Below are 25,245 nucleotides of genomic sequence, written 5' to 3' on the forward strand. Positions count from 1 at the left end.
ACAACAACAACAACAACAACAACATTATTTTCATGACAAGAGTCCAGAATGAGAGCTGCAAGGTGGAGTGGACTGCAGGGGGGAGGGGGGAAATGATTGTATAATAATAATTTTTTTTTTTTTACTTTTCAAAGAGAAGAGCGAACTGGGGTGGGCAGGGCGCAAAACGTGCAACAATGAATGAATGAATGGAAATCCAAAGTCTCTATAAACTTTCAGTTAAAAAAAAGAAAAAGGCATCACGCTGGAAATGGACACAGGGACCGTAACCACAGGCATGAGCCTGGCAGAGATTGGGAGGATGGCTCCGGATTGTGCAAGGTTCCCATCTGTTCACAGGCTCACTGTGAATCATCGTCTCTTGGAAGGTGCATTAACAACAAACTGAGAAAATAAGCAGCTGTTTGTTAATGCCACCTCCCTCATGGTATCTCTGTCACAGCAGAACTAGGACACTCAGACACCATATTGCCTTGTTATTCTCCAGCCACAGGAAGGAGCCAGGGCTGAAGTCACTAATTTCTCAAGGAAAGACCCAGCTGGCTAGTCAGTGAGGGTCAGTTCCAGTCCATCCTAGTGAGGGGTGGGGTTGGCAAGTGGCAAGTCAGACATGTGACTGCCGTGGCTCTTCTCAGAGAGGCTGATGCGACCCTAAAGGGTTGTGCGATTTGCATCAGGTCTGTTTGGCTCCAAAGGCAAGGAGGAGCCCTAGATATAGAGGCTGAGAAGACACGGTTCACCTAGTCCACCAAGGAGCATGGAGGCAGTGATAAGACACAGTCATATAAAAAAATAAAGCTTTAATTTGCCAAGTGAACATTACAGCAACCCCTACCCACTCATTCCCTCAGACTCCCAGGGCTGGGCAAGCAAGGATCCTTCTGGAGAGGGAAGCTGTTCATCTGGGAAGGGACAAGCACAGACCTGAGGCTGAGGTCAGGATCAGAGGTGGGCAGAGCGCTGGACCGGCCCCTTTCGGCCCTCCCCAGCAATGGGCCGGCCCCGTTCCTCCCAGATGGTGAGGCCATCGCAAGAGCAGATCTGTTTGGGGTTCTGGAACAGGCCAGCAGAGCGTGCGATGATGCCACAGGCCAGCCTGCCGGAGAACAAGAGAGCAAGCAGTCAAGGACCGTCAAGGGGGTTTGCCTGGACCCCTCAGGGCTTGTAAGCACACACAGGACCAGGCAGCTTTCCATGAGGCACCCAGCTCACCTCTGGCCCGAGTTTCCAGTGATCTTGGACAAGGGGTGGCCACCTCGGCCCAGGTCATCCTCCTTCTCATCGATCACCAGACTGCGACCAATCACCTCCCACACCTTCGAGGGGGAAGCGATGCCTCAGGCCTGCAGGAAGGGCTCCACCCCCATCACATCCCATCTTCTCTCCCATTGTACCTTTAGCTTCTCCACCTCCATCCTGAAGACCGCTCTGCCATCAGCATCAGCGTGGACATTCCCCAGGTCACCGCGGTGCTGTAATGACCCAACGGGGCAAGCTCAGGAGGGCACAGCTGCTGTCTCCCGGCTCCCCGTATCTGATTCTCTTTCCTCCCCTCCCAGAAAAGTACCAATCCTCTTGCAGGTATAGTCTGGTAGGTTCAGAGAGTGGCCAGAACTCAAGGCAGGAGACTGGACACACCTTGCAACCCCTGGGGTCCTTTCCATGGGACTAAGCTGTTCCCTGATGAGACAGACCCTCCTTCCAACCTCACATGAACTCAGCTATTGTTTTTCTTCACTCCAGGTCACCACCTCCTATTGGCTCTGCAAGTCCCTGGAAGCCAAGTGCATTCCTTGGGGCTTAAATTGGCCAATGTTGGCTTCCCTGACTATCGGATGCAGCAGCATCACCCCTGCACTCCTAGTCTCAAGTCACAGGGAGAAATCAAGGAGCAAAGGACCTGGCCCTCCCCCAGTGCTGGCTCTTCCCACCTTTCCCCTTGAAAGTAATATGACCCGTCATCACACAGCACACCAAGCATCTCCTACGTAAAAACCCTGTGTAGGCACTGGAGAGGGTACCCTGGTGTCCCAGTAATTAAAAGCTCATCTGGTAACTGGAAGGTTAGTGGTTTGAACCCATCAACTGCTCCTAGGGAGAAAACCACATCTATTAACGTGCTCCCGCTGGGATGAGCTCACCACCATGGAGCTGATGCCCACAGTGACCCTACAGAACCGAGAAGAGCTGCTCCACTCGGTGGCCAAGGCCGTAACCTCTCTGGAAGCAGACTGCTTGCGACATCTTCCTCCCCTGGAGCAGCTGGGGGTTTGAACCACTGATCTTCAGCCTTGAAGTCTCCTGTTTAAACCACTGCATCTTATTTTGTAAATATTTATAGCCTAGGAAACTCTACAAGGATAGTTCTACTCTGCCCTCTGGAGTGGCTAAGAGTTGGGGCTGACGTGATGGCACATGCTAACGGCAGCAACGGAGCACTGGGGTGAGGTGGGGCAGGATATCTGGTCACTGCCCTCGGACTTGCAACAAGGTGGGAAGCACACGTGGACTCAGATAGTCACATGAAGACCCAGCCAGGGCTGGGAAAAACATGCTTTGGAGGGACAGGACCTTGCTGAAGAGCCAGAGAGCCACAGCTGGGCAAATCTACTGTCCTCAGCCTGACACAGGACAGATGCAAGGTCCCGGCCAATGTGGCCAGTTCACAGGAGCTTGCTAAGTCCCAAAGCAGGTCACTGTGCCAGGAGGTCTAGCAGCAGAAGTGCCAGTACAGCCTGGTTTTGTCTTCACCTGTGCAGGTCATCTGCACCAGGCACCTGGTTTATTCTGTGCGCCTCTCTGTGTGGGACTTTAACGATACAAAGACCATGGCGGACATGATAAGAGGCTGGCCAAGCACGCCCAGGCTCGGAGGAGGAGCCCAGCAGTGGGGTCTGGAGGGTGACTGAGCAGCAGAGGCAGGAGCGGTGGTCATCCCAGCCCTCCCTTCGGCACAGAAGCAAATGGCCAGGCTGTAGGACAGCCCGACAGCCAACTCACAATGTCTATGTCCTCAGGCACTAGGGAGCCATAGTGTGTTTCAGGAAAGGGCATGACATGACCACTAGGCTTGCAAACAATCCCTCTAGTGCAGTGGGGGGGGGGGGCGAAGGCCTGAGGAGAGGGAGGGAAACAGCAGGAAAAAGGACTGACGCTGTGAGACCACCAAGGAGGTGGGCAAGGTGCAACCAAGCCCGGACAGAAATCTCCACACCAAACTCATCACCACCTGGGCAGAAGCAGATGCTGCACCCTAACAGGGGCTGCCCGTCCTCACAGCAGCCTTGTCCTTTCGCGTACCGTTTGTATCAAGCACGTGGGCACAGTACAGTGCTGACTACAATCCCTTTGGATTCTCTGCCTCCAGAGGGGCCCGGGGTACAAGCACAGGTCAGGGCTTCTCGTTCCCACACCAGCTCTTTCAGGCCTCTCCCACCACAGCCTCCTCGCCGGTGTCACCATTCCACCCTCACCAGCCTACTTCTTGCTCATCTTTCAAGCTCAAGGGCATAGAGTCTCAATGCCCCTTCCCCCCACCGTCATCTTCCAAACCAGATCCACTGCTGAGCTGATTCAGACGCACACTGTCAAATTCCCTCAGTAATCTGCGGTCAAGGATCTCTCTAAAGGGACTGATGTCAGTTTAAAGACTAAGTGAGCCTGATACAAGCCATGGTGTTTTCAATTGCTTCTTGTGCATCTGAAAGCTGGACAATGAGGAAGGAAGACTAAAGAATTGATGCCTTTGAGCCGGTGTTGGTGAAAAGCACTGAAAATACCATGGAATGTAAAAAGAACAAAGAAATCTGTCTCGAAGGAGTTGCAGCCAGAGTGCTCCCTAGGAAAAAGGATGATGACACTTATTTTGTTTACTTTGGGCATTTTCAGGAGCAACTAGTACTCAGAGAGATATCATGTGGTCAGAGGGAGAAAGCAAGATTCTCAAGTAGACGGACTGGCCCAGTGACAGCGGGATCAAGCGTCGCAGGCCGTGAGGATGGTGCAAGGTCCCCATGTGTTGTCCACAGGGTCACTCTGACTTTAGTCATAAGCTATGAGTTTAGCGCAATCACCTGCACTTAACACACACACGAAAACGCAGGACAATGAATAAAGGAGACTGAAGAGGAACTGACACCACTGAATTATGTTCTTGGCACAGAATACCAAACGTGCCAAAGACTACCAAGAAAACAAGTAAATCTCTCTTGAAGATGGGCAGTCAGAATGCTCCTTACACATGAGGAGGCGAGACTTCTCTCACAAACTCTGGATGTGTGGTCAGGAGCGACAGACCCCGGAGAACGACATCACGCTTGGTGAAGCAGCGGGTCAGGGAAAGAGGAAGGCCTTCAGAGAGGTGGACGGACACATGGGCTGGGACAAGAGGCTCACACAGCAGTGACCGTGAGGACGTGCAGGACCAGGAGGTGCTGCTCTGCTGCGGGGAATGTCGCTGAGTTGGAACCCACACACCAAAATCTTAGGAAAGCAGATTGCCATGCCTTCCTCTCCTGGAGCAGCTGGTGGGTTCAAACCACCAACCTTTTGGTTAGCAGCCAAGCCCATAATCTATCAATTAGCAGCCAAAGAAATACCCACTGTTCCCTGCCCCCAGGGTTCCCTTCCCCTCATTCAAACCCTGTGTCATCCCTTTCTTTGGCTGGACCCAGTGCCACACTGTCAAGATCAGATTACACAGAGGGTGACACTAGGCCTGGCTGGCCAATCTCAGTGCTGAGGCAAGTGAGCTGCCCTGGGAGAAGCCTACGCAACAGGCACCCACCCTCCAGCCTGTGAGCGAAGGTCAGCTGGCAGTCATGCAAGAGAGCCTGACACAGCCTCTCCTTAGTGGGTCCTCGAGATCCTTCCAGCCCAGCTGACACCCTGACACCTTGAGACTGAGAGACCCTGAGCCAGAGGCCCCCACAGAAACCACGAGGTCCTGAATTCTACGCCCCTAAATGTCAGAGTTGTCTAATTTGCAGGAGCCAACAACCAGTGCACAAAGCATGCACACAGCCCCACAGATTCCTCTCCTGGCCCCAGAGGGGAAGAGTGAGAGCACAGGCACGTTAAAAATGTAATGGGGCTGTCCAAAGTCCACAATCAGTTACATGAATAAAGTCTACATGGAAGATGGCTTTATTGGTTTTGTGGCAAACTTTTTTTTAATTTTTATTTTATTTTTATTATTTTTTGTCTGTGTGTACCGTCAAATCAGATTTGACTGGTACAGGAGATTGTTCCTCCTTCTCCAGCAAAGCATCTGGTGGATTTGAACCACACACCTCTAGGATTACAGTGTAGCTTCTAGCCACTAGGCCACCAGAGTTCGCCATAACTTTCAACAAGACAAAAAAATAAAAACGGGCTGGTTGGGAGATGAGCAGCACAGATGCAGGGCTCTGACGAGGCTGAGCCACCCATTCTGAGGTGCGAATGGGCTTCCTCAATTCTGCTCAGAGTTCATCCTGTCAACCAGCAGGTACCCAGCCTCTCAGGGACCAGTCTTGAGGCTTCAGGAGAGGGCTCGCTGCTGTATCAGGCACAGCCCCTGCCCTCAGGTGAAGATGAGCAGGCAAGCATCGCCTCTGACAGCCGCAGAGGAGCAGCGTGGGGAGGGCATGAAATGAGGGGCTATGAAGCTGGGAAAAGGCTGACACCGATTGTGTGGAACAAGAGTGTGCCTAGTGGTTAGAGGTATAAGCCGTGGAACCAAGCTACTTGCATTAAAATCCCCTTCACAGCTCTGTGTCCTATGCAAATTCCTTTTTGGGCCTCTATTTCTTCAGCTTTAATGCTGGGAAGGTCACATAACCTATCCTTGAAGACGTGGAGTGCACTTTATAAAGTTAGACAGCATCTAAGAGCCCAGCAAATCTCAGGTTTTGAAACGGCGGCTTCCAGGAGTGAGCGGGCTTCAGAGAGGTGTGGGAGACAGACCTCGAAGCTGAGTCTGATTAAACGCTGACATCTGATGTGAGCAACTGAGGAGGAGAAACGCCAGCGTCCCTGGACCAGGAAGAACGTGCCTGTCACCCACCCACGGCAGGGTGAACAGCGCACTGGAGGGGAGGGAGGACGTGGTATTGTCAGACCAGGCGTTGCAGTTAGTCTCTCATGACTCTGCTCCAAGTTGTGATGATCTTATCACGGCGAGAGAACAAAGCATCGCCCAGCTCTGCACAACCCTCACAATTACGGAATTATTGTGTGTTTGAGCCCATTGTTATAACTACGGCACCAGGGGAGGACAATGCCGTCACCGGGCTGAGCAGATTCCCATTCACAGTGACCGCATGTGACAGGGCAGAACGGCCTCACAGGGGCTTCCAGGCTGTAACCTTTACAGAAGCAGAGCCCCAGGTCGTCTCTCCCGCAGAGCTGCTGGGGGGTTCAAACTGCCAAGCGCGCCTCCAGGTCTCTTCACAGAGAACATTACAAACGCCACTGCCTCTGAGGCGATTCTGACTCACAGTGACCCTACAGGACCGAGCGGAACTGTCCCACCGAGTTTCCAAAGCTGTAATCTTTACAGAAGATGACTGTCCCATCTTTCTCCTCTGCAGCTCCCAGGAGGTTTGAACCCCTGACCTTTCAGTTCCCAGCAGAGCACCAAGCACGGAACCACCTGGGTTGCCTAGATTTATTTTTATAATTACTTTTATCATTACCACCTTATGGTTTTCTCTTGCATGTGGTAATGTCAGGTTTCTTATTAAAAATAAATCTACTTAATTATATAAAATGATATCTTGATTGGCTTTAAAAATAACAGCGGAGAAGGGACAAGAAGCGTGACTGAAACAGGATCTGCCACTATTGAGGTTGGATAATGGGGCCTGGGCTTTAGGACCTTAGAATATGCTTCAAACTTTCCATGATAAAATAAAAAAAGTAAACTAAAAAACAGAATGAACAAAAAAGTCACCTTAAAGAAAAACACTGAGCAATGAACAGAGTAAGACACAGGCTCACTGAAGGGCCGAGTCTCTGAGGGAAGAGGAAGCTCCAGGCCCAGTAAATGTAGTCTCAGGAACAGCCTCTGGAAGTTTGTTATTTTTGTTTTTACTTTATTTTCAAATAAAAATAATCCCTCACAGTACTGATTGCGCACTTGTGATAATGTAAGGGTGATCAAAATAATGTGAAACTCATGTTTTAGAATGATGTTCATGACACAGGAAACCTCGAAAAGGAGAAAAACAATCAATCCCTGCCCTCAGCAACTTCTCACTTCCCCAATCATTTCAAGGAGCAGAGTAGTAACTCCTTTTAGCAAGATCCAACTTAGCTGTACTCTTGACCATTAGAATTAAACTCTTCTATATCATCTAGAGGAAGACTCTCGATGAGATGGATTGATTCAGTGACTGGAGTAATTGAGGCAAGAGTGTCAGAGACAGTAAGACTGGATAGAGCAGGATTTCGGGCTGTTGTACATCCGGTTGCTATGAGTCACAGGCCACTCGACAGAACGTAACAACAACAACAACAAATCATCTAATTAAAGGTTTACATATTCATCCAAACCCTTGATACAGTACACTATCTGCTGTCACCTGAAGATCCCTGAATCTGGGATCTATTCTGCACATCTCTGTAACCAAGGCTACACCATCACCTCCCGCAGCATCAGGCTCTGGCCATCACTCGCTATGGTGGACTCGCATCAATGCCTTTGGAATTTAGCAACAACCTTGATTTCTAACACCTTCATCTTCTTAAGAAGTTTTTCCCCACTTTACCGCCCTTCAGGCAGAGGCTTGCTCTGGGCTTACAGGGCCGCTCCAGCTTCCTGTAAGGGTTATCCTGCTGCACTGCTATCCTGGGATTCTTGATGGTCTCCCCACTAGACTGTGAGCTCACAAGGGACAAGCCCTGGCCTGTGTTACATCCCCAGGGGTCACAGAAAGTGCCAACAAACGTTTCTCTGTTGAACAATATAAGGCCAAAAGGAATCACAATCTAAAGTTCTAACAGCTGCCTGCCTTGCCTCAGGGATGCTCCCCACACCCACCACAGGACAGCAGCCCATCATGGGACAGCACTTACCCGTTCAGCATCCTGTGGGCCTCCATGAGATGTTCCATCAGGGTTAAAGTGGTCCCCACAGCTAAGAAGAGATGGTATCAGGCGGGCGGGGAAAGAGTAGTCCACAGGTAGCTGTGCTTAAGGTCTGAACTAGGTTTCTTTCATCCATTTATCAATTCACCTCCCCCATCCATGCATCCATGCACGCTTCCATCCACCCTCCCACCTCCCCATCCACCCATCTATCCATCCATGCATCCATCCATCCATTCATGCACCCATCTACCCACTCGCCTATCTATCCATCCATCCACCCACTCACCTATCCATCCATCCATCTATCCATCCATCCATCCATCCACCCACCCATCTATCCATCCACCCACCCATCTATCTAGCCAAGCACCCACCCATCTATCCACCTACCTACCCATCCATCTGGCCCAGTCATCCACCCACCCATCTATCTAGCCAAGCACCCACCCATCTATCCACCTACCTACCCATCCATCTGGCCCAGTCTTTGCTGGGCTTTGGTTAGAATGTGCCAAAATGACTTTAACATAGTTCCTATTCTTAAGAAGTTTCTGGCTCACCCAAAGGAACCAGAACCACCACTCAAGCAGATAAATGCACACCCATGTTTATCGCGGCTTTGTTCACAATAGCTAGGAGTTGGAAACAACCTAAGTGCCCATCAACAAATGAATGGACAGAGAAGCTGTGGTATATTCGCACAATGTAATACTATGCTGCATTGAAAAACAAGGAACTCATGAAATATTACTCAAAATGGATGACCCTGAAGGACATTACGCTAAGTGAAATATCTCAGTCACAAAAGGACAAAGGCTGCATAGTGCCACTGTTGTAAAACGGGACTGACATCAGGGTTAGGGGGAGACTAAGAAAGATGGGATAAATTATTTATACTGCATTGAAACAGATGAGGGAGAAAACTGTTTAAAAGGGAATATGTGATTAGGTATTATTGTCATGACAGGAGTCCAGAGCGAAGGCTACACAGTGAGTGGACTTGGGGGGAGGGATTGTATAACAGTGAAAAAAATTTTACTTTTCAAAGAGAAGAGCGAACTGGGGAGGGGGAAAGTTGGGCAGGGAGGAAAGTGTAACAATGAATGAATGGAAATCCAAAGTCTCTGTAAACTCTCATTAAAATTAATTTCAAAAAGTAAATAATTTCTTTTTTAAAAAAATAAGTTTCTGGTTCAAGGGAAAACACAGACGAGTCAACAACCCAACAAGTGATGCTACAACGGCATGACAAACCGTGACACAGGACCCTCCCTTCCCATATCTCCGAGTCACCGTCCATTTCTGACATGGTAAAGTGGCTATGAGCAGGGCTGCAGGGTCAGATTTCAGTTCAAATCCCCACACTTTTGCTCTGAGGCCTTTGGCAAGTTGTTTAACCTCATAGTGTCTCACTTTCCTCCTCTGCAGGGTGGGTTTGTGTGTGTATGTACCTCACTGTGAGAACCTAGAGATGTGAGCACAGCCACTGGCATGGCAGGTACGTGACTTACAGAGTAAAGACACTGTCAGGGACAAGGCAGCTTGTTTACCTGTCACAGCTGTTGGTCAAGTCCCCATACTGATGGACATGGAGGCCATGAGGACCTGGCTCCAGACCATCAACGGTCCCCTCGATGAGGCAGCGCTCAGGGTTCAGCTGCAGGAAGCGCACCACCCCCTGCACAGGGCCAAGCCCCCCAAGGATGGCCACTGCTGCCTCCAGGTTCTCTGCAAGGTATCAAGACCTGGTTGGCTCACCTGCTCACCCAGGCCCACCCTTCATCCCACTGGTAAGAGCATGGGAAAAGCCCACACGCCGTCACACTTTCTCCAAAGACACTCCAGTCCAGGTGCCAGATCCAAGCCAAGTCCCTCCCCAGCTGGTAGAGGCCAAGGTCATAGAGGTCACTCACGTAATAGGTTATTGCCCATTCCTTTGAGTACCGCCTGCCTCCCTGTGCCCTCCAGGAGGGCCTGCACCTTTGTGCTGGGCAAGGTGGTCTCCACTAGGACCATCTGGTTCTCCAACTGCACCTCCACACTGTGGACACCTGAGAGGAGAAAGGGCAGAGGGCAGCATAGGGCTGGGCAGCCCAGGGCTGGGGGCAGAGAAGCAAGGGGACGACTGCAGTTCCAACACACGGCAGGAGGAGAAGCAGGGTCTTCAAGCTGAGCAGTCCTGAGAAGGTCTCGTAATACTTTGGAGTTTGCTTCTTTATGTAGAAAGTGAGGATACCACCACCTCGCCCGCAGGGCTATTGAGTTCTTATAATGTGCCAGGTATTGCTCACAAAAGATAATCTTTTATTGTGTTTTCAATGATCTTTTTTTTAAATTAAATAAAAGTTTTATTCAGGTTTTTTCAGCTTTGCATGAAGATAACTGTTTCCTAATTCCAGGCTTGTCTTTCTCATGAAGATTGCGTTTCAGTATTCTCTTCTCTCAGTCGAGTTGCTGTTGCAGCAGAAGCGAGATAATTCCAGACCGTGTCTGACCAGATCATCAGAAGGACTGATGACAAGAGCAGTCACACTGATGACCCCCTCTCCCCCCTCTAGTTCAATGCTGCTGTCCGTGCCGGGGGCCTGTGTTTTCAATGACCTTTAACGCAACTAAGTAAGTTACAATTTAACAACCTCTACACAAATGATTCAATGGCATTGAGTGTATTTTTCACAACATGTCAAGATTCTCCCAAATTCTATCCTGGTGGTTCTATTCCCAGTGACCCCATTTACCAACATCCCGACCTTCCCAGCTTCGCTTTGGAGGGACTGGGACTGCTTACTCTTCTGCAGATGATTTTTTTAAAGCAGCACAGTGTTTGCGGGTTATATTCTTTGTCTTAAAATACTGAGTTAATTTATGAGACTAGAGCTATCCTGCACAACTATCATCTAAGTCTTCAAACCTAGACAATCAAAGTTTTGAGGTGCTTGTTGTTGTTGTTGTTGTTAAGTGCCGTCGAGTCGCAGGTGACTCATAGCGACCCTACGAAGGAGACTCCTCGACGCTTGGTTGCCTTTCATCCTCTCTCCAGGTTCATAGGGTTTCCGGGGGCAAGCTATTATGGAAGTGGATGCCACTCCTCCTTCCTCTGAGGTGCTTAGGGGTACTTAAAAAGTATCTGTAACCGTTGCTCCTGTGTGGTTTATTACATATATGAGTACATAACTGGATGTTGTTTTATGCATTGTCAAGTCAGCACCGACTCATAGCGGAAGCTCCAGTGGGTTTTCAGGGGCTATAAATCACATGGGAAGAGACTGTCCATCTGTCCATGGAGCAGCAGTGGATTCAAACAGCCTGTCTTTGGGTTGGTATTGCAACTCCTTATCCACCAGGCCACCAGTATATACACACAGATACACATAGATGTGTGTACTTGCTGTGGTCGTTACGTACCAGTGGAGTCTGAACCAACTCAGAGCTGACCCTCCAGCTGGTTTGCAGAGGCAGCAAACAGCATGGGAAGAGATGGTGCCACACCCGCCTCGCTGTCCTCTCTGGCCACGACGCCTGTGTGACAAAATGGGTCGTCCGTGCCTGTACGGGGTCTCTGACCTCAAGGATAGCATAAGAGGGAATCTTGCAAGCCCTGTGCTTGTGAGTGGGCTGATGCCTGGATATTTGTTACAGATGGGTCTTCGTAATCCTGGGAAACCTCTGGAAATTAAGTTGCTTCTAGGATAAGAATGGGAGTTTCTGGGGAAAAATCAGGGGAACTTCACCAGAACTGGGATAAAGATTTAATTAAAGTCTTTAATCAGGAACCATTTGATGTTCCTGGAAATGATAACAAACAAGCTGAAAATATAAAAGAAATTGAGATTGTTCTTAAAAGTATAATTTTGAATATGATCTTTGAGTATGTATCTAATTCCTCTTTTGTGATACTTGCAACTCATATTCAGCAATGTAATTGTGTATTAGGAGAAAGTTTAGACTAGTTTTAACAGCAGAAAGTCATAGTTAATGAGAATAAAACAGAGAGGTTTAAGAAAAGACTCAAAAGACAAACTTCTCTAAAAGTAAAGGTCTCTTTAAGAAATAGGAAATATTACCAGATAAATAATAGGTGGTGGGAAGAAAGTACTTATAAAGGACCATATGTCCTGCCAACTCCAACACCAGTACCTCTTCCTTATACAGACGTTTTGTATTCCAAAGAAAAAGAATTGAATATTACAAATTAACTTGGTAAAAACAAGTTAAAGGAAGTCGTCCACCTTTGCCAAACAAAAAACAAATTAAAATCTTATGACAAGTTGCAAAAACTATTGTTAAACATAGGAATGGTCCAGAGTGTAAGAAAATAGATGTTAAGATTCGTTAGGTACAGTACAAATATGAGTACAAAGGCAAAAACAAAGGTGGCTAAAATACAGTGACACAAAGTAGGAGAGGAAAGGAAGTGAAATCTAAACCATTAACCATTGTCTAGCAGATGACCAACATAAGGTCATTGTGTTTCTTGTTCAAAGAATGTTTAATAGCCGATGCTATTATTTAGTAATAGAAAATACTTTCTTTTTGTTAAAATCTTATGTGAGCTTTGTAATCACAAAATGTTGGCTATAAGTCAAGTTTAAACAAGTTTAAATGTATAAAAAGCAAGCTTTTAGCATAATAAATCAGAGCTCTCTACATCATCCTGGTGTGCAGACTCTCATTTTCGCCGACTTCGTCCCTCACCTGCTCTTCACCAAGAACCCCCTTGAGTTTCTTGTCACGACCGTAGTCGGGTGGTCGGTGACAAGATGGCCCACCTTTCTCGAATAGAGTAGCTGGTGGATTCAAACAGCCTGCCTTAGAATTGGGGCTGCAACTCCTTACCACTAAGCCACGAGAACTCCACTTCTGCGCATCACATGTATGCTTACAAGTATATATATATATCTGTGGGAAGCCAAATTTCATAAACATAAATGATAAACCAAATGCTATGTGAGGATATGAGGGAGGTGCAGATGCAAACTGGACTTCCCCCTGAAGCACCATGGCAGACTTTAGGGGTTTTCACAATTCTTGTATTTGCTAAGCCCTCCCTCCTGAGTCAAGTGTAAGGTTTTCAATAGAAAGAGCTTAGCTTCATTTGCATGGAATTCTCTTTGTGATTTGCTCCCTGGCATTTTTCAGTAAAGACACAGGGAAGCTGAGTTTGAAGGAGCTTCAGTTCTTCCAGCCATTCGCCCTGCTTTACGCTGTTTTCTCCTCCATTCTTGGGGTCCCCTCTTGTTCTCTTTATTCTTTTCCCTCAGCCGACAACATATATCTACACATAATCTGCATATATGCAAATGTTACTACACACATTTTCAGAGGGATTGCTGGTGTTCATGAACTTTTGAAGCAGCTAGCAGCCAAAAGGCAGAAACAAGCCAAATGACTTTCACTAGGCGATAAACAGATAAAATGTAGTATATGAATACTGAGTATTTTCTAGGCTGTAAATGTTATAGAAGCAGATTGCCAGATCTAACTCCTAAAAAGCTGTTAGGTGGGTTTGAACCATTAATCTCTAGGTAAGTAGTCAAGCACTTAGCCATCTGCACCACCAGGCCACTAAAAAACAGTTACAATGCAAACACCAAAGCCACTGCTTCCACATCAGTTTTTTTTTTAATTATTTTGTGTGTGTGTACCGTCAAATCAGATCTGACTGGTACAGGAGGATATTGCGCCTCCTTCTCCGGCAGAGCATCTGGTGGATTCGAACCGTGTTTCTCTGGGATTGCAGTGCAGCTTCTTGCCACTAGGCCACCAGAGCTCCCCACCACATCAGTTTTTGTTTGTTTTTTTTTTTTTACCACATCAGTTTTGACTCACAGCAATCCTAGAGGATTAAGCAGGACTGCCCTGTAGGATTTCCGTTTCTACGGGGGCAGACTGTCTCATCTCCCTCCAGGAATGGCCTGATGATGAGTGGTCCAGTGCTTAACTCATCACACCACCTTATATCATCCACAAGTAGAAACAAAGTTCTGAGGCACGGTATCACATGGGTAATCCTGGAAAACAGCACATCAAGCAAAGGACTCACGATACAAAAGACGGTATATTGTACATCCCACTTGGTGAAATGTGTAGAATCATAAATGTCCATCGTCATAAAGTAGATGAGTGACTGGTTAGGGCTGGGAAGGTGAAGCCGGGGGGAAGATTTAAAGATTCGAGGTTTCTTTTTGGAGCTCATGAAAATGTAGTAAAATGAAGGGAGCTCTGGTGGCCTAGTGGCAAGAAGCTGCACCGCAATCCCAGGGGTATGTGGTTTGAATCCACCAGATGCTGTGCTGGAGAAGGAGGGGCAATCTCCTCCTGTACCAGTCAGGTCCGATTTGACGGTACACACAAAAAAATAATAAAATTTAAAATTTTTTAAAAGAAGAAAATGTTACAAAATGAATTGTGGTAATAGTTGTGCAATTTTGTGACTACTGAACGACATACATAATGCAGTGATTTGCATGGTATGTGAGCTGTGCCTCAATGGGCTGTCAAAAAAAGAGGAAGGTGCAGAATTATCATTACAAGAGGTAATAAGCATGGAGCACAAGCTGGGGTGCAGTGCATTACCTGATCTGCTCCCTCTGCTAGAGTCCTTGTTAACTCCTACCATGTGATTATGTAAATGTGGGGTGTTGGACCTTCACTAAGTGGATTAGATATTAAATATACTATTAGCTGCCAAAAGATCAAATGGATCTACGTTGGGGGAAGTGCAGTCAGAATGTTCCTTAGAAACGAGGATGGTGAGATTTCATCTTACTACTCTGAGTATGTATCACTTCAGTTTGTGGAGAAAGACAACAGGCCTGGCAACACGGAGTCAGTGAAAAACAGGAAGCCCTTTGATGAGAGACTGTGAGGTTGGCAGAAGACTGGGTTGCTTTACTCTGAGTTAGAGACCATTCAATAACACCTAACAATATCAAGAGGCTTGGATACCTTGCTAACAATGGGAACAAGGCATATGGCAACCTGGTGGGATGGGATCATGCAAACAGGGTGTATGGAAAACTAGCACACAATTTGGTAGTGCTTAAAATGAGCCAACCCAGAGGCGGAAAAGAGGGATCTCCCCGCCATCAAGAAAGAAGAGCCAGGAGTGTGGAGTGCGTTCTTTGGACTTGATTTACCTGTGCTGAAAGTCCTCAGCCCAGAGGACAGAGAGCGATAATTCCAGAAAGACAGCACACGATGGCAAGTGATATAAGCGAGGATAACAGGGACACAAAAGTGCCCTGAAGGTATAAAAGCAGTAGCAGATAAATGGAGGTAGAACAAGACACTAACAGAGACAGAGTGAGAAAGCTGAGCTCCTCAGGCAGGGGGCTTGCTGGCAGAGCGGGATGCTTGCGGGCATTTTCCAGGGAAGGCAGGTTTGTGGACCCGCCTGCTGGAGCCCAGGGTCTTTGGGCCTAGGCTTGCTGGCAGAGCAGGGTACCACTAGGCACTTAACCCGGCAGAGCTGAATGAGCTGCTCAAGCAGGAGAGAGGCCAAAGCCACAAGGCTGAGGCTCAGGCTGCCTTTCAGCACAGCTGAGAAGAGACTGTTCCACTGAAAAGTGGTGTTCCCGTCCCGTCTTCATTGACTGTGACTCTGGGTTGTAACTTGTTACTTCCCTAATCAACCTCCTAATCACGAGTCTATTCTGTGAGCTCTGTGTGGCCACTGCAGTTAATTAGCAAACCCAGCAGAGAAGCAGAGAGTATCAAGGATGTCTCATCGGTCAGGCAGGGGTTGTGAATGCTGTCGATGAGGATTCTCTTTCCCTATTGTGAACTTAAGTGGAAGTCAGGTACCCCTCCATCCCTAAGGCCATGCCATCTTGCACCTTCTTCTAAATGCTCTGCCTGTATTAGTTCATTTGAAACTCGGAGGAATCCTGTGCTTTGGGTAACTGCTCCTATTTCTACAGGGAGCTCTGACGGCATAGTGCTATAGAGGGTTTGCAGCTAACAATGGCCACACCTCTCTGGCAGTTAAAATGCACCAGCCGTTCTGTGGGAGAAAGATAGGCAATTTCTTCCCATGCAATTTACAGCACTGGAAACCTCTCCGAGGGGTCATTTAAGAACCAGTTCTGGCAACCTCTGGTGGTCTAGTGGCAAGAAGCTGCACTGCAATCCCAGAGGAGAACGGTTTGAATCCACCGGATGCTCTGCTGGAGAAGGAGGGACAATCTCCTCTTGTGCTATCAGATCCAATTTGACGGTACACACACAAAATAATAATAATAATAATAATAATTTTTAAAAAGAACCAGTTCCAATCTAACAGCAATGATTATGATTCCTATTTTACAGAAGAGAAAACTGAGGCAGACAGTGAGACAGGAAATGTGCTTCCAGGCACACTGCAGTGCTGTGGAACGGCGCTCCAAGCCCACATGGCTAGCTCCAGAGCCTGAGCCTTTAACAGAACACGGACTACCCTGAAGGACTGTCCCCAGACTGCCTTGATCAAGGCCATGGCCTTGATCAAGCTGGAACAACATTATCTGATGTATAATATTTTTAAATAATCAGTTTGGCTTTTATGTGGAAAGGCTATTGGAAGGCCATCAGAGGCAGCAGAGTGCCTACAAAGTTCTTGCTCAGTTTGGGAGAGAGGCGAACTGATTTTCTGCTTTCAAAGGAGGAAGGCTAGAAGCTTTGCAACTACACATCCCCAGATCTGAGTCTGACCAAGAAGGCAAGTTCCTCTGGGAAGCATCAACTGTAATCTCCGTGTGGCTATGCAGAAGTTACAGGGAGCTCCAGGAAGTGAGCCTTGGGTGGAACTCCTCCCACTGAACCCTGGGCAAAGATCAAGGTCTCAGGCATCCCAGAGAGGGGAGTCCTTGCTCTCTGCCCATTCTGGGAAACAAGTTTCCCACCTAGCCTGTGAGAATGCCAAACTACTCCAGCTGCCCAGAGCAGATAATGCACATAGTCATAATCTGGTGCCTGAAAGGCCTGCGGAGGGCTGGAAACCAGCCTGGGGCCAACAGATATCTAAGTATCAGCTCTCTCAGCAAAAATGCGTTATAGGAAGTGGAGGGCTTTCTGTCGTGAGAAAGTCTTGGGTCAGAACAGTCCACACAACAGTGGACTGAGTCAATCGCTATCAGATTAACTCCAACACTCCAAACACGAGGTCTAAGCAAAGCTAGATTCTAAGCAATCAATATGTAAGAAGACTGAAGAAGAATGAATGCCGTTGAACTGTGGTTAGTGAAAGGTATCAAATCTACCCTGGCCTGCCAAAAAGGAGAAATAAAGCCAAATTGGAGGAAGTGCAAGCAGAGTTTGCCTTAGAGGTAGAGATAGTGAAGCTTCATCTCACACACTCTGGGCATGTTGTCAAGAGGTGCTCGTCCTTTGGAAAAGGAGACGGTCAGCGGAAAAAGACAAAGAGAAGATGGACTGAGGCAGCGAGTGCAACAAGGGGCTTCAGCACTGGGGGAGGCGTGGAAATGGCACTGGTTAGGGCAAAGTTTCCATCTGTTATTCACAGGGTTGCTATTAGTCGTAATTGACCCGACCAACCACAAGGCTGACAGGCCCTCGGGGCTACTTATCTACCAGCTGCTCTGAGGGGAAAATGAGAAACCTGATTGGACGATGCATGTGGTTTTGAGTTTTACACCCACCTGTGGTTACACTCTCATTTGGTTCCAGCTCCTCAACTACAACAGTGTGCCTCCCACAGAGCTCCAGGACAGATGAAGTCCAAGTTTGTCTCTGTTACGTTGCTTTGATTGGTGTAGGCTATGCTCTGCGTCAATCTCTGACAAAACATAAAAAGAGCTGAATAAGGAAGCAGAGATGGGGGGAGACTGTAAATTCCATGGACATCTCCAAGAAACAAGCTGAAGGGACAAGGACTTTGCTCTAGAGCCACAGAGATAAAAAGCTTTCCCTACAGCTAGCACTTTTGGTACCAACAGCCGGGAAACCAAAAGATGAATTGCATTAGGAAAGTCAGCTGTCAGGGACCTCTCCATAGTACTGAAGAGCAATGATGTCAGTCTGAAGAATAAGGTGCACCTGATCCAGGTCACAGTCTTCACAATTATTTGTTATGCATCAGAAAGTTGGACAATGATGAAGGAATGATAGAAAAGGAGAACTGATGCCTTTGATCTGTGGTGTTGGAGAAGAGTCCTGACTATACCACGGACTGTTAGGAGAAACAAACAGGTTTGTCCTAGAGAGGGTGAAACCAGGCTGCTCCTTGGCAGCAAGGATTCTGATGCTTTGTCTGGGCATGTGGCCGGCCAGGAGGGTCCAGTCCTTGGAGAGGGACATCATGCTTGGGAGGGTGGAGGGACAGCACAGGAGAGGAAGACTTTCAATGAGATAGATTGTTTCAGTGAATGGGGTAATGAGGGTAAGGTGTGTCAGAGACAATAAGGTTGGCACAGCACAGCACAGGTTTCAGGGCTATCGTCCATGGGGTTATTATGAGTCACAAGGGACGTGATGACACATAAAAACAACCACAACAATAAAGCTAGTGCCCTGATTCCAAACTTCCAGCCACCTGTGAGAAAAGACATTCTTGTTTATTAAAGCCTTCTACTTGTAGGATTACTTTAAGAGCAGTGTTGGGCAGCCAAGGCATGCTTCCTCTCAGTTAACTGAGCTTTACTGGGTTCTTACATGCCACAGCCTTTTCTAAAGAGCTTTCTATGCCTTCACTAATGTTCTCTTCATCATAGTCCTTCAGAATAGATTCTGTGACTATCCCTGCTTAAAAGCTGAAGAAGCAGAGGTAACAAACAGAAACTGCATAGGACACAGAGCTGTAAAGCAGTAAAATAGATCAGAACCCAACCTGCTCTTCAGGAAGTCTTCTGTGACAGTCAGAGGCAATGCTTGCCTGCTCATCTTCATCTGAGGGCAGGGGCTGTGCCTGATAAAACCAGGGAGCTCTCTCCTTACAGTCTCGGGACTGGTCCACAAGGGATCGAAGTATCTGCTGAGGGACCAGATGAACACTGAGGAAGCCCAGCCTGTTTGTAGCTCAGTGTTAGTGCTTTTACTGTCTCAGACCTCTCCAAGTGCGCCAGGTCAACTCCAGATCAGCTGACTTTTGGGAACCAGGAGTCACAGCCAGGGCTGCTGTTTGCTCTGTCAAGATACAGCTATCTCCTACACAAGAACTATTTCCTAAGACACGTGTTCTGGAAGAGGTGTGAGGTTCAGTCTGACTCCTCAGGTTCCAAGACAGCTGAGGTCCAGGACACCAGGACAGAATGACCCAGTCATTCAGCGGGTATAGAATTGAGTTCTACTTCTGGGTAGCTGTGTCTCTGAAAACATTCTTTCCTCTCTGAGTCTGTTCCTGCATCTGTGGGATGGGATGTACCTAGATTCTCTCAGAGGCCTTGGGACAACTGTCCATAGAAAACTTCAGCACACCTATGTTTATTGCTGCTTTGTTTACAATAGAAAAGAGATGGAAATAACCCAAGTACCCATCAACAAATGAATGGATAGAGAAGCTGTGGTATATTCACACAATGGAATATTATGCAGCACTGAAAACAAAGAACTCATGAACTATTATACAAAATGGGTGACCAAGAAGGACATTATGCTCAGTCACAAAAAGACAAATACTGCATAATACCACTGTTATAAAACAGGACTGATGGGGGGTCCAGGGGAAATTAAAAAAAGAGGGAATAATGTACACGGTATTGAAACAAATAAGCGAGAGAACTGTATAAAAGGAATATATTATTAGGTATTATTGACATGACAAGAGACCAGAATAAGAGCTGCATAGTAAAGTGGTCCTGGGGGTGTGTGGTGTGTGTGTGTGTGTGTGTGTGTGTGTGTGTGTGTGTGTGTGTCTATAACAATGAAAGAACTTTTTTTCCAAAGAAAAAAGCGAACTGGCTGGGAGGGGGCACAGGGAGGAAAATATGCAACAATGAATTAATGGAAAAAAGTTATTAAATATTTAGGTTAATCAATAAAATATTAAAAAAGAAAAAGAAAACTTGACCTGGCTCTTACCTGCCACCCCTTGCAGGGACTTGTGAACCGCATCCACACAGCTCTGACAGGTCATCTGCACAGCGAACTCGAGCTACAGGAGCAGAAAGGATGGGCTGGTAAGATCTGGGGGTGAAGCCTGCCTGATCCTATTTCATCTACCTCTACTACAATAATCTGAAGGCCTAGGGACACACTCCAACAAACCCTTTTTCAACCAGCCAGTTCACAATTATTCTATGACTCGGTCACATGTCCCAGGAACTCCTGCCAAGGGCCTTGATACCTTTGTACCCAGAGCTGGATTGCCCAATAACAAAGTAAACAAACATGGCTTTACTCGAGCTTTCTTATTAAACTCTAAGGAACAGTTTCACATTTCTCCACCCTATCAAAGATCCTGCTTTGAGGGATGGTTGGTATCTGTTCACATACCCCCCTTTACATCTTCCTACAGAATCAAAGCTTCTTTTTAACGTTACAATTCAGTTTCACTTTTCTCCACCCTATCAAAGCTTCGAGGGATGGCTGATAACTGGTTTTTCCCCCGACTTTACACCTTCCTACAGAATCAAAGCCTCTTTTTAAAAGTTGCAATTCCTACCCGGGACGGAGTGCCCAGTAAACCAGGGATGTTTCTTAACTCGCACCCTGGTCCCAGGCTCGTTAGCGAACTGCACACACGGTCTCGACTCTCACCTTGCAGGAGGCCCCGCTGTCTCCCGAAGTCGACGCCATCCCGGCCGTGTCGCCTGTCGCCGGCCGCACAGTGGGACCTGCCGGTTGCAGGACCGCGGACACGCAGGGACGGGACACGCAGGGACGGAAGGTACCCGCCACCCCGCCCCGTCGCGCGTGCGCACTCCAGACCTCGCGCCTGACGCCTCGGAGGCCGCGCAGGCGCACTCGCCTCGCCCGCCCTGGTTGTCATAGTAACGGCTTCTCCCGGTGTCTGTGGACTTGACCGACGCCAGGATGAAGCCGCGGACTTTGGAGCCCGAGCTCCAGCACGTTTATCACCGATTGCTGCAGCCGCTGTCGCTCATCCCCGGCCGGGCGACGCCCCGAGAGTCTCGGCACCTCGACCCGCGCTTGGTCCGGGCGCTGGAGGCGGAGCGGCGCGTAAAGCTGACAGCGTCGTCGCTGTGCCTGCGGGTCGCCGAGCGGCTGGCCAGCAGCGGCCAGGACGCGCAGGTGTCTCCCGAGGGCCGACACCGCCTCGCCGAGGTCATCCTGCAGGAGTTGAGGTGCGGCTGGCAGGAGCCACCTGCCGAAGCTAGTCTGAGCCCCCAGAACAACCAGAAGCTTCGGCAGCGCCTGGAGACCTACGTGTTGGTGAGCAGCGAGCAGCTCTTCCTGCACTACCTGCACCGGCTGGTGGCCCTGTCGGGCCCCGACAGTGTCTTTACCGAGCCTGCCACCCTCACCCGCTTGGCCACCGGGCTCTCCAGGGACTGCACGCTCTTCCTCACCGGCCCTGACGTCTACCGTGGGGTGCTCGCCGACTTCCAGGCCCTGCTGGGAGTCCATCAGGGCCGGGGCCACACTGGCCCCGTGCGGACATTCAAGCTCTGCCCGATCCCCCGGCCTCAGAGCACCGGCTTCGCCCAAGTGCCATGTTCCAGTCTCGACTTGAACCACCTCATCCATCTCAGCCGCCCTTCGGAGTTTCAAGTCGAGTCAGGGCAGGATCCTCTGAAAGAGCTCAAGACCATCCCCCAGTTGAAGAAGAAAACAACTCTCTTCCAGCTGCCCAGCAGGCCAGCGAAGAAGAGCGCAGCTTCCGCAAAGACTGTGTCACTGCCCAGCCATGTTGCAGCTCCCAGCAGCCAGGCTGCCCCCAGCTTCCAGAGCCCCCTCACCTCCCAGCTCCGCCGCTACCAGTCCATGCCGTCTCTGCGGGAGGGCTGGAAACTGGCCGATGAGCTGGGCCTTCTCCCGCAGCCCCCGCGCACTTGTACCCCCCTGGTCCTGGTTGCGGAGAGTAAGCCAGAGCTGGCAGAGAATGCAGTGGCTGAAGATCTGAAGAAGCTGATGAGGAAACTGAAACTGAAGAGGCCTCAGGGACTCCTAATGGACACTGACCTGCACCCACTCCTGGGGGTCCAGACCCGCGGCCCAGAGGCAGAGCACCGCCTAAGAGAGCTGCAGAGGATGTTGAAGACCCTGGAGGAGGAGGAGGAAGCCTTGGAACTGAAGGATAACCAACACCTCAAAACTCCTCCACTCCACCCACAACCACACACCACAACACTGAAGCTCAGAAATCAGCTTGTGGTGGAGACCGCTGTTGTAAGAGTGTCCGACAGAAAGTTCGTGGACTCCTTTCACGTGGAAGGAGTCGGAGTCCTGTACAACCACCTGACCGGGGAACTGGACTCCAAACTTGTGGAAGAGATGGACCGCAGCCACGTTGTGAGCGATAGCACCTGGGAAGTTTACAAGGAGTTAATGAGCCACATCTCCACAAACCACCTGTCTTTTGACCAGGGTCCCCTGATTGAGCCTACTACAGATAAAGACTGGTCAGCCTGCCTGTCCTCGTCCTGCCTGGACCAAGAAAAAGAGTATCGCATCATAAACCCAGAGCTGGCAAAACTTTACACCCAGGGAGCCAACAAGCCAAGGCCCCACCCTAGTAAGACTGTCTCCGTTTCATCGCTGCATGGGAACAAAACCTTGGACCTACGATCCAACAAAGCCTTGTGGATGGAAAGCTGGTGGAAAGCCAATCTTTCCCAGGAAGACTACTTAAAATTCCTCCACACCGAGAAGACGGACTTCCTCCATGTCATCTTCCACATGTATAAAGAGGAGGAGCCGCCTCCGGAGAAGTTGGTGGCCCCTGCCAAGGAGTCCCAGAAGCTTTCTCACCCACTCCCCTTGCTTGAAGAGAAGGAATCGTGGGATTTTGTGCCTGGCGAGTGGGATTGCAGGACAGTACTGCCTCATGGGCTGGGGACTGCCAAACTCGGCCTCCTGAGTGAATACCAAAAGCTCCCACCCCTGCAGAAGCGTCTGGAGCGGCTGTGGTCCGTCCTTGAGTTCCCCCACAGGGACCGGCTGGATATGGCCATCAAGTACAGCTCCGATTCCTGTCTGAGGCAACTGCCTGCGCTCCTGGATGCCTGGGAGTGGGCCCTGAAGCCCATTAGGCTGAGGGAGATGCTGCTGGCAAAACTGGAGGCTTTTGAGCAGCAAGCCTCCAACCCCAACCGATTCTTCCAGAAGCCTTTCATTGGCCTGAATTGCCTGGTGGAGGAGAGCAAGAGCCGCAAAGAGCTCCAGAGGCAGCTCAGGCAGGTAGAGGCCTCCTTGGTTCCCCTCTTGGAGGAGATCGAGTTAATCTTTCATGAGCCATTGACCTTCAGGGGGCGGCGCTACCTGGACAAAATGAAGCACGACCAGGTGGAGATGCTGTACTGGCTGCAGCAGCGGCGGCGGCTCCACCGGCTTGTCCAGACCCAGAAGGCCTACGGTCCTCAGACAGCCCAGTCTGGGAGAAACAGTAGCCAGCACTTGGCAGCTCCTGGGAATACTTCTGTTACCCTTTGACCTTGGCAAGGGCCCTCTGTCTCTCTCTCTCTCTCCTAGGTGCCCAGCAGTTCATTCAACCATCTTGACTGCTTTGAAAAAAGACATGTGTCTGCACCAGGGAGTGCAGGGCTCAGAAACATGGTGCTTTCAGACTTGGTTCTGACAATGAAGTTCTCATTAAAGGATCCTGTGGGCCCAGTTTTCTCATTTGTATCAAGTCATGTACAGCCCAAATCATATCAAAAGAACTGAAACCATCTCTCTATGATGTGGTGTGTCGGGTGGAGGCAGACCATGACCTTTGGAACAGCACAATTTAGCTCAACTAGCACTTGACATTAAGCTAACTGACTAGTGCCTCAAGTCAAGAGGCTCTCTGGCATAATGTTTAAGAGATAAGGCCCCCAAGTCAGCAGATATAGGTTTAAATCTGGCTGTAGCTTTGGGCAAGTTACCCAGCTTCTCTGCACCTACGTCATCCATCACATGTCAGATCTTGATCGTGAAAGACCTTTAAACAACTGAAGTTTTGAGTTCCCACTTCTTGTATTCTTTGATAGAGCTAAAAGTTTTAGTGGAAATTTTACAAGTTAGTGCAAGCACATGGTACAAAACACATAAGAATATGTCCTGGAAGTATGTCTCCATCTTATCCCTTCCTCCCCAGCCATTATCAGTTTTTGTATGTTGTCCCATTCCTTTCACTACTCGTTGAATATTTCTTGAACACCTGCTGGTGTTGAGGAACCTCTGGTGGCATAGTCCATAGGGAGCTGTACTGCTAACCCAGAGATTTCACCTCCCTGACAGTTTGAGAGCACAGGGCTCCATTGAAGAAAGAGAAGCAATCTCCCCTCGTGTGAGTTACAGCTTCAGAAACCTCTACAGGGCCTGCTAGGAATCAGGTCCAACCTCACAGCAATGACTTGACTTGGTGTTCGATACCTGGTGAATGACACAAGGATATCCCTAGTTTATAAAGCACAGTACTTAAGCACATTAAATAAGAGAGTGTTAAGTGATAACTATTCAGGTGGGGCAGGAAAGAGTAGGTAAAATAGAGTTAAGGGATGATTGCTGTAGTGATTTTTATAATTTCAAATTTATTTTAATGAAAGTTTACAGAGACTTTGGATTTCCATTTATTCATTGTTGCACTTTTCTCCCTGCACCCCCCCCCCAAAGCTGTAGTTTTAATAAACACTCAGGACAAGCCAGACTTGGAAAGTGAGATTTGAGCAGACTCAAAGTGGGTTATCTAACTCTGCTGGAATAGAACTATCACAAGCAGATGGATTTAACAGATACATTTCTATTGCTACCATGTAAAATAAGTATAAAATTATTGCCACCATCTCCAAATTATTAAGGAGTAATGATGTCAGTTTGAGAACGAGGGTGCGTCTGATTCAGGCCATGGTCTTTCCAATTATTTGCTGTGCGTCTGAGAGTTGTACAGTGAATAAGAATGACAGAAGAATTGACGCCTTTGAGCTGTGGCGTTGGAGAAGAGCACTGAACATCCCATGGACGGCCAGAACAAACAGATATATCTTGAAGAGGTGCAGCTGGAGTGTTCGTTGGAGGCAAGAATGATGAGGCTTCACCACACATACTTTGGGCATATTGCTAGTAGTAGTT

General features: G+C 48.6%; 2 protein-coding genes across 2 annotated transcripts; one reads left to right on the forward strand and one right to left on the reverse strand.

Annotated features, from left to right (window-relative positions):
- Window positions 1-942: 942 nt before the first annotated feature.
- CCS (copper chaperone for superoxide dismutase) lies at window positions 943-20,998 on the reverse strand. The gene is made up of 8 exons (XM_006893413.1): window positions 20,672-20,998; window positions 20,089-20,161; window positions 9,987-10,124; window positions 9,624-9,801; window positions 8,059-8,119; window positions 1,395-1,472; window positions 1,213-1,316; window positions 943-1,096 (listed from the first exon to the last, which is right to left on the reverse strand). The coding sequence occupies exons 1-8, from the start codon at window positions 20,996-20,998 to the stop codon at window positions 943-945; spliced, it is 1,113 nt and encodes a 370-aa protein (XP_006893475.1).
- A 44-nt stretch (window positions 20,999-21,042) lies between these two features.
- CCDC87 (coiled-coil domain containing 87) lies at window positions 21,043-23,622 on the forward strand. Its single transcript, XM_006893414.1, has one exon. It carries the CDS (start codon window positions 21,043-21,045, stop codon window positions 23,620-23,622), a length of 2,580 nt encoding a protein of 859 aa, XP_006893476.1.
- Window positions 23,623-25,245: the final 1,623 nt, after the last annotated feature.

Source organism: Elephantulus edwardii, unplaced genomic scaffold, assembly GCF_000299155.1.
Source record: "Elephantulus edwardii isolate Elephantulus edwardi_28Jun2011 unplaced genomic scaffold, EleEdw1.0 scaffold00126, whole genome shotgun sequence".
Lineage (NCBI taxonomy): Eukaryota > Metazoa > Chordata > Mammalia > Macroscelidea > Macroscelididae > Elephantulus > Elephantulus edwardii.